This window comes from Cyclopterus lumpus, chromosome 11 (assembly GCF_009769545.1).
Source record: "Cyclopterus lumpus isolate fCycLum1 chromosome 11, fCycLum1.pri, whole genome shotgun sequence".
Lineage (NCBI taxonomy): Eukaryota > Metazoa > Chordata > Actinopteri > Perciformes > Cyclopteridae > Cyclopterus > Cyclopterus lumpus.
In genome coordinates, this window is record NC_046976.1 from 5,212,265 (window position 1) to 5,226,316 (window position 14,052).

The 14,052-nt window shown below is 46.2% G+C and overlaps 1 protein-coding gene and 1 long non-coding RNA gene across 4 annotated transcripts; one reads left to right on the forward strand and one right to left on the reverse strand.

Annotated features, from left to right (window-relative positions):
* Window positions 1-489: 489 nt before the first annotated feature.
* On the reverse strand, window positions 490-5,549 carry LOC117738702. Of its 2 annotated transcripts, none has more exons than XR_004610107.1 (3): window positions 5,406-5,549; window positions 3,186-3,325; window positions 490-1,446 (listed from the first exon to the last, which is right to left on the reverse strand). It is a non-coding gene; the product is annotated as an uncharacterized LOC117738702 (long non-coding RNA). The 2 variants fall into 2 exon arrangements; XR_004610108.1 differs by lacking the exon at window positions 5,406-5,549 and adding an exon at window positions 3,423-3,955.
* Window positions 1,354-13,069, forward strand: prdm1b (PR domain containing 1b, with ZNF domain). Of its 2 annotated transcripts, XM_034544754.1 has the most exons (7): window positions 1,354-1,537; window positions 2,001-2,328; window positions 6,033-6,152; window positions 7,546-7,786; window positions 9,212-10,131; window positions 10,249-10,377; window positions 11,122-13,069. In XM_034544754.1, the coding sequence occupies exons 2-7, from the start codon at window positions 2,158-2,160 to the stop codon at window positions 11,695-11,697; spliced, it is 2,157 nt and encodes a 718-aa protein (XP_034400645.1). In that variant the 5' UTR covers window positions 1,354-1,537; window positions 2,001-2,157; the 3' UTR covers window positions 11,698-13,069. The 2 variants fall into 2 exon arrangements, with proteins under 2 accessions (XP_034400645.1, XP_034400646.1); XM_034544755.1 differs by lacking the exons at window positions 1,354-1,537; window positions 2,001-2,328; window positions 6,033-6,152 and adding an exon at window positions 7,065-7,250.
* The last annotated feature ends 983 nt before the right edge of the window (window positions 13,070-14,052 follow it).

A 14,052-nucleotide genomic window follows, 5' to 3' on the forward strand; every position in this document is an offset into this window, starting at 1 on the left:
TGGCAGCCAATTTACTATTTCGCCAGCCAAGTTAGGAAAGAAAGGGGGAGAGGAGGCGGGGTACGGACACAAATATAGTTACTGTGTATACAAAAAAAAAAGATATGGCTATATCCATGTGTAAATATATATTCTATTCTTTGCACTTTAAAGAATGTTTGTGAACTACTTTTTCCTTTTATCTTTATGTGAGCCCTTAAAATCAAAGATGTTACATTGTATTTAAACATCCTTACTGTTTTCTTGTGTCTTTTATTTTTAATTTTCAACATTTTAGCCTGCAGGTTATGTAACAGTTGATGACTTTAAGCTGTTAATTACACTAACACAATCTAAAGGGAGGAGTTACTTATTTTGTGCACAGTTATGTGTCATAGCCAGTGATCAAAAGGCCACTGCAGGTGTTATATTTGTGAAAAAGTGAAAAACTTGATTCCACATCTATTTTGTTTTTGTTCATATATTTCACGTGTTTGTGCATTTGTTTCCCCCCCCCCCCTGTTGCATTTCACAAACGAAAGAGCAACACGTGTCTCTTTCTCACCCTCCACATGTTGTTTCAAACTGCTCTCTCCTGTCCCGGCTATCTTTACACCGACCTGCCAGGTGAGGTGACCCGGCGCTCCGTATAATTAGACTGTGTGTGTGTGTGTGTGTGTGTGTGTGTGTGTGTGTGTGTGTGGGTGTGTGTGTGTGTGTGTGTGTCTGAAAGTATAATGGGATGCTCGCCAGACACGTGTAAGTCCTGCGTGCGGGGATGACCTGCCCTACATCTGTACCTGGGAGTGAGCGAACGCACCAGTCAGCCCGGAGCATGCGTCAGTGCATGAAAAAAGAGAAAACATTACAACTCTTGTATAACCTTTTCTTTCTACTTTGTATTGAAATCAAAATATAGAAGAAGAAGAAAAAAAAAATGTGCCCTCATGTGCGTTTGCATAAGTTCTGGATTTGTTTGGTCATGTGTGTGTTGCAGGGGTCTTAAGACTCTTAGTTAAAGATGTTCTACAGTGAGATGTAGGTCAAGGAGATACAGTGGCAGCAGATTGCTCATTAAGTGCCAAACCAAGCAAAAGTCTATGAGTGTGTTTTTCAGTGGCAACAGGCCAGCCATCTGCTCTTCCTTTATTCATTCATTAACATGTCTTCTTTGTGTGCGCGTGGACGTGTGTGTGAGTGTGTGTGTGTGTGTGTGTGTAAGCATTCATCACAACAGCCACTTGCTGGCCAAGTGTACAACGTCACTGATGTTGTTGTCCAAAGCCAACAGTTGTGTGTCAGATGGCTCAATCACATGACCACAGTGGCTCGTGATTGGCCGAGGCGTCGAGCTAAAAAAGGTTGGCGCAATCCCGGCTCAGGAGTTTCTGGTGATGGTGACAGAGTGGCCACAGCAAGAGCGGATACCCAAAAGGATCTAACAGACAGGCATCCCGGAAGAACACACTGGGGAAAGAAGAGAGAATATAAAAAACTAAAATCAAGGGATGACATAGCCAAAGACATGAGGATCCTACAGCTGAATGAATGTGTGAAAGTAAGTCATGTCTCCTTTTTCTTGTTTTTTTTCTTCTTCTTCCTGACAGGGATAACCTTGGACAATGAAAACAAATGGACAAATGATACAGAATGAGCAGAAAAGGACAAGATGACCTACTGGCCTCATACGAAATGGGTGGTTAAACTGAATGGCGAGCGCTGCATGGGACGTTGGACAAGTGTCAATTGAACTTTGGCTCCTCATGAATGGAACCGGCTGCCTGAATAGTGAATGGCTGCCAGGAGGCATTTTAAATAAGTACATAGAGTTCAAACCGTTATAGTTATATGACTTTGGATACTGAGATTACTTGCATTCAACTTCAGGTCAACCTTCTCTAGTCGAGTCTCATGAAACAGGCTTAAGCAGGCGTCACGAGACGTTACTTTGGCTGGAACTCAAATTGATGACAGTTGATTTCTGGGGCACTAACACCTCTTTCTCTCTCTTCCTTTTCAAGATCTTGAGCTTTAACCAGCGTACCTAAGACAAGGGACCTGACCCGACCAAACCAAAGTACTTCTATACCAAAGCAACTGAGACCAAACGGGGCCAAACCAAACCAAAGGCCTGTGACGCCTGAGCTCATCAGCAACTGTATATTCCATATTGTCGAGATGAAGCTGGAAAGCACCCCGGGAGACATGAGCAGGTGGAGGGAGGTGGACTTTGTCCTCAACTGCACCTACATCGTGCCAGACCAGGTGTCGGACCCCAGTTTCAGACTGCCCAAAGCAATGACCTCCATCCCACGCAACCTCACCTTCGAATACAGCACAGACAACGAGGTAAGAGCACTTCAACTCCTTCAGATTTGACATACGGAATGGCCTGCTCTTAAATTCCCTCTTGTGTATGCATGTCATGATGGGTAAAATAAATCAATATACATAATTTACTGGCACCCAAAGTGGCCCACTGATGCTGTGGAATAAAGAAAAAAAAATCACATTTCAATCTGACAAACCACGACAACTGTAACCCTCCTTTGTGCTGTCCTTGAATGGTCTGTTTTGGCAGATTAAAGTTTTTTGCGTTTACACTTCAAAACGTTGTTGCGTAACATTCTGTTGGGCCATCTGCATTGGGCTCCTTGGAACAAAAGATCTGCTGACTAATGAGCTCGTCGCACATACAGTAGAGTGCACCACGGGAAATGTGTGTGTGTGTGTGGGGGGGGAGGCCACTGGCAGCTTGAGGTCAGGGGGCCTTTTTATGTCTCCTGGCCACTTTAACTTCCATTACATCACCCTAATGTTTCAGCCGTTGTGCAGCTTCTTTGCGCTTCTGTCTCACGCGTATAATAATGCATGGATACACTCTTACTCAGGACACACACATGCACACACACACACACACACACACACACACACACACACACACACACACACGCGCACACACACACACACAGAGTAAGAGGTCAGGGATCAGCTCGACTTCCACCACGCGATCCTGTGTCCCATTTATCTCCCACGTCCTCCTTCTCCCTCTCAGGTGAGTCAGGCGGATCAAACACAAAACCACGGAGCTATTTCCAGTCAGATGACGGTTTGGCTCGCAGCACAGCGGCATCCGACATATGCTCGGACATGTCACTGCAAAGAGAAAGATAAAGAGAGAGAGAGAGAGAGAATGTCACACTCACTTGTTTTGGAGTCAACACTCTGAAGCTTGCGGTTGTCTTCGCTGTCGCCTTCCTCTTTCTGCCCCGACCCAGGCAACGCTTTCTGCCCGTCGTGCCCCTTCTCTAGTTCTCTCTGCCTCCTCTCTGTGCAGCATTCACTGCTGCGGGAAGAGAAAAGCATGCAAACTAAGGCGATAACAATCACTTTGTGGGCTACTCCCCCCCCCCCCCAATTGCTTACTGTCTAACACAACTCACAAACACTCGCAATCGGTGTGGTGCTCGCATGCAGCGGTGTGTTACATCAAGCATTTCATGTGAATGTGATCAGCGGCATGAAGACAAGCGCGTGCACAGGCCCGCGCGCTTGCCGGTAATCTGCTTTGCTTGAACTTGCCCTTGTCCATTGAGTGGATTTACATCCCGGAAAACGATTTTTTTGCGTGAATCCTTCTGCTCGACTCGCTAAAGTTGGTCAAATTCGTTTCCCACAGGGATCAGAAAACAGGTTCTCAGCAAAAGAAGGGATTTTTAACACAGATGAGAGAAATTGAAAGAGTCTGTATGCAAACTGAGAACGTTAGCAACACATGTCATTATGCACGTCCACATCGTGAAAACCTCCTTTTCCTCCCCCTTTTTTTTTTTTTTTGCAACCCGAAGCGTGCCAGGAAATGCAAAGAAAGGTGGAGGGGGCACGTGGCAGATGGGGTTGTTAGCCAGCGAGCTGGGAGAGAGGGCAGCGGAGGGGACGGATTGAGGAGGGGGGGGTTTGAGCTAGGGAGAGGAGGTTGGTGTGTGCTGGAGGGAGGGGGTAAAGGGGGGAAGAGGGGGGGGAGGATTTAGGTTAAAACCAGATGATTAACTTTCGTTGGGGACAGGCAGCCGGCCAGGCAGGCGCGCAAGCTATTTCGAGTGTTAAGAAAAGACAAGGGATTGGGGGAAGGCAGGGGCAAAGGGAGGGCGTTCAGAAGTGTGATGGAGTGGGTCCAGTCCATTTATGAACGCTCATCCTCCTTTCTTCTGTCCTTCAACAAGCCCCCCCCCCCTCCCTCCCTCACTCCAAACCTCCCTCCCGCTCCCATCTTCCCAACCTGGCTGAACTGAGCGGTTAAGCTGCAGCGGCGGCCACAGCGACTCGTTAGTCACGCAACGCCAGCAAAGCACAATGTCCCTGTCACACTGGTTCATCGCATCCAGGAATCACCTCATTCGCCTCCACGCGACCCCCAAAAACACACATACACATGCACATACACATGCACACACACTCTTGCCGCCCTCAGTGACCTGTTGTTCTTCTAATGAACCGCTTTTGCATCATCTGCAACAGCCGACTCCTTCCCTGATAAACAATCGCTGGGTGTTTCAGGTGATTGTCATTTTTTGTTCGCTCAGGTTTGACCTTTACGCGGGACGCCATGAAAATCCTTTTGGAGGGTCAGTTTGAATCACGATGCCTCGATGGAAGGAAGAAAGAGTGTCTGTTTGTTTATGAGGAACAAGGGAAGGCGGGTAAAAGGGTGGGGGCGTATTTAAGAGTTGAACACAAAGCTCCTCAAGACACGGAGACTGTGCGTACGCCACAGATGCTGCTGCCGGATGGCTTGCGTGTGCGTGTGTTTGAGTTCGTTTTGAGAGGGGTTGACCCCAAGCCTGTCCACTTTCTATGAAAGTGTGAATCATGAAGCTGCTCTGCATAACAAAGAGGACAGTGGCATATCCTGTTCGTCCTCGCTTTAGAGTTCTTAGTTTTGTCAGCACAGTTTTCTCTCCATCTCAAAAGGTCAGACTCAATAACCTGCGGAACGGGACAGGTTAGGCTTGTTCCACAAACAAAGTAGTAAAAACTAAAATTTCTTTGAGCATGCTTAGAACCACCCAAACTAAGGGTATCCATATAGACAAAGGTGAGACTTATGCATTTCAAAATCAGGCCTTTTCAGGCTTTGATGCAACCTGTCGGACGAACAAGCAGAGGCATTATTATCTTCTTTTTATTGCTTTGTATGCTTTCGTCTTTGTGGCTTTAGAATCAGTCTAGTATTGTCCTCTATGACCGCCAAAACGCCTTCCCGAATGAGAGTTCAGCATTCACGAGGTTCACAAGGCAAACAACAGGTGACACTGCTTCCTCTCTCTGGGGCTTATGACCAAGGCAGGTCAGAGATCAGTGGAGTAGGTCAGAGAAAGTGTAATGCTCTTCACTCCATTAGCCAGTTAGTGACAAAAGTGTCTTACCTTGTGGGTTTTAACCCGGCTGGAGAGCCGTCTGGGTCAACATGACAATGCCACCACAGTTGCAACGACCTGCAATGCGTTGCGTCCGTTGACATAAACAACGGACAGACACAAGTATACGTAGAGAAATATCAACTTTTGATTGTTTTTCTGGGCTGCACGGTGGTGTAGTGGCTAGCACTGTCGCCTCACAGCAAGAGGGCCGCGGGTTCGATTCCCGGTCGGAGCGGTCCTTCTGTGTGGAGTTTGCATGTTCTCCCCGTGGCAGCGTGGGTTCTCTCCGGGCTCTCCGGCTTCCTCCCACAGTCCAAAGACATGCTGCAGGTTAATTGATCTCTAAATGTCCCATAGGTGTGAATGTGAGAGTGAATGGTTGTATGTCCCTACATGTGCCCTCGATGGACTGGCGGCCTGTCCAGGGTGTCCCCTGCCTTCGCCCTATGTCAGCTGGGATAGGCTCCAGCGCCCCGCGACCCTAATGAGGATAAGCGGTATTGAAAATGGATGGATGGATGGATGGATGGATTGTTTTTCTTTTTACTTTAAGTGTTGATGTGTAATATTCCTCACGAGAGGTGAAATACAGAAAAGGGATACATGTGATGATGTATTTGGTCTGTGTTCCAGGTGATGGGCGTGTTCAGCAAAGAGTACATTCCTCAGGGGACTCGCTTCGGCCCTCTGCAAGGACTCCTCTACACCAAAGACAACGTTCCCAAACAGGCCAATCGGAAATACTTCTGGCGGGTAAGGGAAATGCACACACACATTGAAAATTGTACATTACAAAACACAAAATCTATGCATAATCACATTTATGCATCAATCCCGTCACCCAGCTCAGTGTGATTCTAGTAGATACGGGAGAAAGTCTCCAATCTAGAGTAAGAAAATGACCCCTGGGATCAGTTGAGGAGCAACCGGGGGACATGTTTTCTTCTTCCTCTGGTATTCATAAAAAAATAAAATAAGATAGGAGACAGACGCCCGTTGCTTAACGGTTTCACATCAAATCCAGATCCGTACGTCAAACAGGGGGGAAAAGTGCTTTCACACACACTTGCCGTCCACAGGAGTTTTGGTGAAACTTTCAGAGGAAGTTAATGCCGCTAGCACGTAACAATGTGGACTCTCACACAGTCATCAAAGTCTTACACAAAGAGAGGGACTATTGTTCACCATAGACGCACACACATTCCGACTATCCCCCTCCCCTTTCCTCTTCAAGTCCCTTGTTTCTTTTCTCTCTCTCTTTCCCTCTTTCTCTTTCTCTTCCCCGCTCACAGTTTATGTCACTCAGGAATGTTCTTCTTCTGCCGAGTCATGTCGCTTCCTGTAAGCCTACTGTGCAAAAGGGGCGTCGCCGCGGTGCAATAGTGAAAGTGTGACGTTGTCCGGGAGCGATTGTGTTTTTCGACCTCGTGACACAGGTGGAGGGGCGGGGCTGCACGCGCTGCCAAAGGCATGCCCGCGAGCGTGTGCTTGGCTTGGCAAGCAGCCACCAATCACGACTTGTTTTGTTTTCATAAGCAAATGCACCACCATCCCCCTGAACGCTATCATAGTTCCGTGTTCCACTTCCATGGATTCCAGTGAACTAAATTACAACGCATGACCATTTCCAAGTGACAAGGAGGGGAAGAGAGGAGAGAGACAGCCCGGTCACGCCCCCTCCCCCGTGCCTCTCCGCCTACTAAGGAGGCGGAGAGGCACATATCCTTATATAAGTATACAGTGTGACACAAACACACGCACACACTCAGGACACACAGAGCTGTTGGGTGCAGCAGGCTAAAAAGGATCAACGATATACTGTGACTGACAGCTGAACTGTACATGGCAGAGGTGATCATTCAGACGGTTTCTTGTCTTGAATTTATTCATTTAAAATTCTGTTTTGATGATGATGATGATGATGATTATTTTTTGAGGATTTTAAAAATCAGCTTTTTTTGGGGGTTAAATTTCGAGAATTTCGAGCATCACATGCTGCAATGTCTTGGTCAAGCAATATAATGAATGGAACTATTTATGATATCAAATACTGGACCATTAAATATACAAGTAATACACAAAAATCAGTTGCCTCAAAGGTGTGCGTGTTTTGATCCCGTCATCTCTCCGTTTTCCTCTGCTGCAGATTTACAGCGGTGGGCAGCTCCAAAACTTCGTAGATGGCTATGACGTCCACAGGAGCAACTGGATGCGTTACGTCAACCCGGCCCGCTCTCTGGCCGAACAGAACCTGGTGGCGTGCCAGAACGGCCGGGACATCTACTTCTACACCATCCGACCGGTGGAGCCCAACCAGGAGCTGCTGGTGTGGTACAGCCAGGAGTTTGCCCAGAGGCTCTGCGGCCAGCAAGTCGACATCAAACAGAGTGAGTGCCGCAGGCTTTGCCAGTTCTGTATCAGGGTTTAACACGCATCTCGAGGCAGAGGAAGGAATGATTTAGAGGTGATGCAGTACAATGACACATGCTAGAGGCGACAAAGTGACAGATTTACATCTGTGGCCGTGACTCTGCGTCGGGAGATAATATCTTTTATCAGCTAAATGAGATGTCCTCAAGATGAATAAAGACATGTGTATTCTTCCTCCCGGTGAATAAGACCCGCTGTTATCTTTTACCAACAGTGGAGGTTCGATGCTATTTCTCCCCTGTCAGGCCGACCGTAGAGAGAGAAATCTCTATGCCAGATCACGGTGGAATGCGTACGCGCACATGTAGACCAAACAAATCTCAGTAGATGTGGTGAATGACGTGGGATTAGCGACAACATCTAAGAGGAATAACGCCTGGTCAAAGTACCTTTTGTGAGTCATGCGTTTGCAGCCATTAGTAGAATGGCAGGTCATCATCCTGAGGGATTGTCTGTTGCCACAAAGTCCGGTGACTCATACCAACTGGATACACCAGATGGGTTGACTAATGCTGAGGCGGTATCATTACGTTTTTTATCAACTTATAGGATCTTGAAAAGCTTTCACGTTCCTTTCAAGTGCAGGTATGCTCAGTGTTTGCCTCCCGTTTTTTTTTTTTTTTTTTTGTTAAGTTTATATTGAAGGCAGTCTTGTGGTACATTATCGTGTGATTTATATTGGTCAATGGTGATTTAAAGCTTGGTAAACTTAGATAAAAATAACTTGTTGTCATATTTGCTCAAGCCGTCGCTGTATCCTGACAAATAATCTGTGGGGCATAACTGTCAGATGACAAAAAAAGTTATTTTTATTAAAAGATACCAATCAATCGTAGTAGATGAGGCAAACTAATGCGAAAAAAAACCACTGGGCCTTTTAAATGAGCCTGTAGGCAATTCACGCAATGAACACGAAACAATAGCATGATGAGAGAAAAAGCAGTCGACATACAGTAATGCTGAGAAATTCTCAAAAAGAGAAGGAAGAAAGGAAGAGCTGTTTCACATTATCTTGTGGCGAGTAAGACCGCTGTACCTAGAAAATGTTTCGCAAATGAAACTCAGAAACTTGACATGACACATGGACTCCCACAAACTTTACCACCTAACTTATTCTCCCACATCAAAATCACTACTGCGATTGACAAACAGAAACCTGCACCTTATGATGTACACGTGAAGTCACACTGAAACTACTATCATTTACCATCAGAGGGAGTGCCTTCTGTGGGTGGATGGGTGTCTGAGAGTGAGAGACACTTTAACTTGAACTAACCGGAACCACATATCATAATGAGCTTCCTTCCCCCCCTGTTTTAATGCTGTTTGTTCACTCATCAAACTCTGTCACAGTACTCAATTTGAATTGAATTTATTCACAGAATACATCAGTTCGGATGAAGACCAGGAGCCGGAGTACGCCAAACAGCACCTACCTCAGCAGACATGGCTTACAGACAGAACCAAGGAGGAGGTGAAGGAAGAGAGGGATGAGGACGGGGAGGAGAACATCGACGTGGAGATGTTGGAAAGAGACACACCGCCGGACACGCCCGACGACCAGATCATGGACTTCAGCAAAAAGGTTGAGAAGGAGGAGAGCAACAGAGATCCAGAAGACCGGGGGGTCATTCCTTCCCCGAAGCCCGAACACAGAGATCCCAGTCTGGGCTTAAGTCACCCGTACTTACCGGATCCACATCCTGTGCTGCCATCCCAGCACCGAAATCTCCCTCTTCACCTCCACGGCCTCTACAGGGAAGGCGTTTCATCCTATCCCATTTACCCCCAATCCAGGCCCCTCCAGCCCAATTACCAGCTCCTCCCCCCCTACGGCCCGCACTATCCTCGCCTCCTTCTCCCCTCGTACTCCCCTCCCTTCCCTGGGATGCTGCCCTCAAGAGGATCCCTCCGATACGGCGGCTACCTGGGCACCGACGGCCTCCCGTACCCGCCCATCGGCCCGCCTAATCTGCTGCCAGTGTCCCTCCCTTACCCTCCATCTTCGCAGGGAGGTCTGAAAGAACTCAAAGCAAACGTGTCGCCACCGCGAGGCGCACCGGCCACCCCAGAGCTCTCCCCTCTCCCCAAGCCCGACAGTCAGCATCATTCTACCGAGCAGTCTCCCCCCGGTTTGGAGGAAGCCATGAATCTAAGCCTGGCTACGATCAAAAGCAAAACCGCGACGCGCAACGGCCCCGGCCACAAATCGCTGCCCTACCCATTGCAGAAGCAGAATGGAAAGATCAAGTATGAATGTAATATCTGCTCGAAGACTTTCGGACAGCTGTCGAACCTCAAGGTAACCGCTTCAGTTCCTCTCTTTTGTGCCTGAAAATGTAATTCAATGTATTCCAACTTTCCCACAGCGGTGGACACCAGTGCTCATGACCTTTTTTCTTTCTTCTTTTAATTGTAGGTCCATCTCCGAGTGCACAGTGGTGAGAGACCGTTCCAGTGTAACCTATGTAAAAAGAGCTTCACTCAGCTGGCCCACCTCCAGAAACATCACCTGGTCCACACGGGGGAGAAGCCACATGAATGCACGGTAGGTTGAAAATCACAAACCAGGTGTGCATCCACTTCTCGCATGCCACGCCTCTTACGATCGGATCCGAACATGACTCCGATGTCAACTCGAGAGTGGGAAAGACACAAATAGAAAACACACAATACACGCAAGATGCACTCTGACTCACATACCTTCCTGGTAAGGCAGTGTCTCTTTCACTTGCAATGAGCCATTACCCACTTGGTCCTGTAATTGCTGACTAGTGTGACTCTGTGGGTGTGAATGTTGAGAGAGAGAGAGAGAGAGAGAGAGAGAGAGAGAGAGAGAGAGAGAGAGAGAGAGAGAGAGAGAGAGAGAGAGAGAGAGAGAGAGAGAGAGAGAGAGAGAGAGAGAGAGAGAGAGAGAGAGAGAGAGAGACAGAGAGACAGAGAGAGAGAGAGAGAGAGAGAGAGAGAGAGAGAGAGAGAGAGAGAGAGAGAGAGAGAGAGAGAGAGAGAGAGAGAGAGAGAGAGAGAGAGAGAGAGAGAGAGAGAGAGAGAGAGAGAGAGAGAGAGAGAGAGAGAGAGAGAGAGAGAGAAGAAATGTTCTTTCATGGAGATACGCCACAGAACTGGAATTACATGGTCAACCCAAACACTATACTGTGCATGACACATCAAGATGACATGCTATGTTGCCCAGTTTTTCTAGAATAATCTCAAACACAATCCAACCGTTCATAATCAGCCTTTTTGAAATGTCGCTCACAGAAGCCCTAACCTTTCATGTCATGCTTTCCAGGTGTGTCACAAACGGTTCAGTAGCACCAGCAACTTGAAAACACACCTCCGCCTACACTCTGGGGAGAAACCCTACCAGTGCAAGCTGTGCAACACCAAGTTCACCCAGTACATCCACCTCAAACTGCACCGGCGGCTCCACAGCAGCCGCGACCGCCCCTACCGCTGCCAGCTCTGCGCCCAGGCCTTCTTCCACCGCTTCTGCCTGCGCATCCACCAGTGCAGCTGCTGCCTGGCCAAGTCCAGCGCGCCCGTCAACGTGCACATGAAGCAGATGGTGGAGCGGTTCGACGCCAGCCAAGAGGCCGACATGCTCACAGAGGCGGCGACGGCAATGCAGGTGGAGGAGGCGGTGGAGCGCTGGTTGGAGCGCACCTTGGAGGGCGAGGAAAAGGAGGACCAGAGGGAGGCGACCATACTGCTGAAAGCTCTGACGGTGGCTATTAACTCACCGGCAGCGCCCCTGGCCCAATCAGCGACACCCGCATCCCACCACAGCCCTCCACTGGCCTATCAGGAGAGGGCCAGCGTTGTTCACCTCCACCAACGGTCAACAGTGAAGACTGAAGGACAGTGAGAAGGAATCAATCGAGAGAGGGAGGAATATAAAAAGGACATACAGCCTACCAGCAACCAAGAAAACAGATGTTTCGCCAAATAAAACTCGCTAAAAGGGTCCATGAAGGGCATTAAAGGGACACTTTCATAATCAAATGAGCGCAGCACCAAAAGAAGAGCATTCCAAAGACTGGGCGAGGGTATTCAGTGATTGTACTTCCTCCCAAAACTCAGTTTAAAAAATGAAAACGGAGGAGGATGTTGTTAAGCTGTGAAGTATTGAAAACTCTTTTCACTCAGGTAGAGAATTGTTTTGATTTTTTTCTTTTGTGCTTTAACTTATTACTTTTCTCGAAATTTGAGTAATCTTTATTTATTTAGTTGTATAATAGCATAATGTTTTTGTTTTTGTTAGTGTTTTTTTTTCTTTTCTTTCTGCGTGTTTGATCTCTTAGGAAAACCACAAATGGACTCAGGAACAATAATGTGGCACGAACCTGCGAATGAGTCCTCACTGAACTGTTTTGCTTTGTGTGACAGCTTGTTTGAGCTTCTGGGTGCGTGCGTACGACGAGTGGAAGTTTATACGAATGACAGGGCACAATGACGATGGCACGAACCACATTCCTGTTTGTAACTATTTTATTTATTTATGATTTAAGAAAAAAGGGAAGATCAAAAAACTGTCTTGAAACTGTGTTTTAATAAGCAATTGCCAAAACTACAATCAAAGAACGTGAATGTGTAGCCATGTTTTTTTCATTACTCAACTCATTCTAACATTAGAAGTGAGGAAACCACCTTTTTTTGTTTTTTATTATTCAGCGACTTCTCGCAGGTAACTTAGATATCTAAGTATCAAAAGACACACTGTGCTGAACAAAACCAAATATCAACAAAAGAAAGTAAACTACAAATTCAATGGGATCCCAGTATCACGATGAAATATGTACATAAAGTCCTCTGAAGATGGCTTTCAGTCTTTCTTATTGCAACGTTTTTATCGCTGCATAGCATTTTACTGGATTCAAATGTTTCAGATATTCCTTACGTACACAAAGCGTTCCTGTGAATGTTTTGAGCGGCACAGGGGCACAATTTTCTAACATTGTTATAATTTTTCTCACTCTGCACTGGAAAAAAATGCTTTTGGTTATTCCCCAAAACCATGTAGGCAGGTACTGTTTTTGAAAATTGTACTACTGAGTCAGTGATGTACTTCTTTTATGATTTTTGTAGTGTTCTTTTTTTACTTTGTACAATATGTTTGTCTATGTAGTTTATTTTTGGAAAACAAGTTATGAGATGTTAAGAATTTATATGTGAGAGACTATTTTGATGATACTTTTATATTTACACGATGTAGCATATTAAAGATATTGTTTCTATACGTCCTGTATTGTGCGTGTGTTTTCATACCGGTATGAGATTTGATTGGGGGAACAATGCAGCAACTGGGATGGCAGAAAATAAATCATCAACAATGAAAAAGTCCTCCAAATGAAATGACAAAATACGTGATTTGGCCATGGTCTCTAGAACGACACTAACGAGTGTTTTATGATCTGCCGCCCCATCAGCATCATGCAAAAACTGTTACAAATCCCTTTTGATAAAAAAAAAAAAAAAAAAAAAAGGTATGATGTGACAACGTGATGGTTAAGGGTTGGTTAGGTTTAAGCACACACCACACATGGTATGGTTGAGGGGAAAGTTATTGTAGAGTATAAATCAAGTACTTTGATAAAAGGGGCAATGTGTAATGTCAAAGAGACTCTCTATCGCCTCTTGAGGTACAAGCGGTACAAGATAGGACGGGCTGGACAACACAACACTGTAACTGTAAACTTAGTATATATTTCATGTTTTAAACCAAACATGCTGGCCAGATCTTACACATTGCCCCTTAAAGGTTAGGAAAACATTATACTTTGGGTTAAAATTAGGGATGCACTGATCCCGATAGTGACTCAAATAGCTGGATGAGGTATCGGATACCATTAGCTTAATAAATAATAAGTTAGTACCTGGATATCTATGTATTTAGTTACACTTTCTTTTACAAAGTTAGGAAACAACGTTTATGTTGAGCCTGTTAATGCCCACATATATGAGAAGGATTCCAGTCCCTTCCGCATAGTGAGGCATACAGCCTATTAAATAAAAGGTGTGAGATCTGTACTTAAGGGCTGAACCAGTTGGATCAATGCATCCCAAGTTAAAATGAATAAGGTCAGAAGACCATTTTGCTGACCATATGCTGACTCCCTTAATTGTCACTCAGTCATCAAAACTTTAAGCACCACTGGGTTAAAAGGACCGGTTGGGTTGGTAAAAGCCTTTCATTCGTCATTTGATATGAGGCCGTTACCGA

Excerpts from the sequence above, each read along its gene's own strand:
- prdm1b (XM_034544754.1), top strand. The coding sequence starts at position 2,158 with ATGAAGCTGGAAAGCACCCCGGGAGACATGAGCAGGTGGAGGGAGGTG. Across the intron at positions 7,787-9,211 it reads GCAAGTCGACATCAAACAGA|AATACATCAGTTCGGATGAA; the intron begins GTGAGTGCCGCA and ends ATTTATTCACAG. Across the intron at positions 10,132-10,248 it reads GACAGCTGTCGAACCTCAAG|GTCCATCTCCGAGTGCACAG; the intron begins GTAACCGCTTCA and ends TTTTAATTGTAG.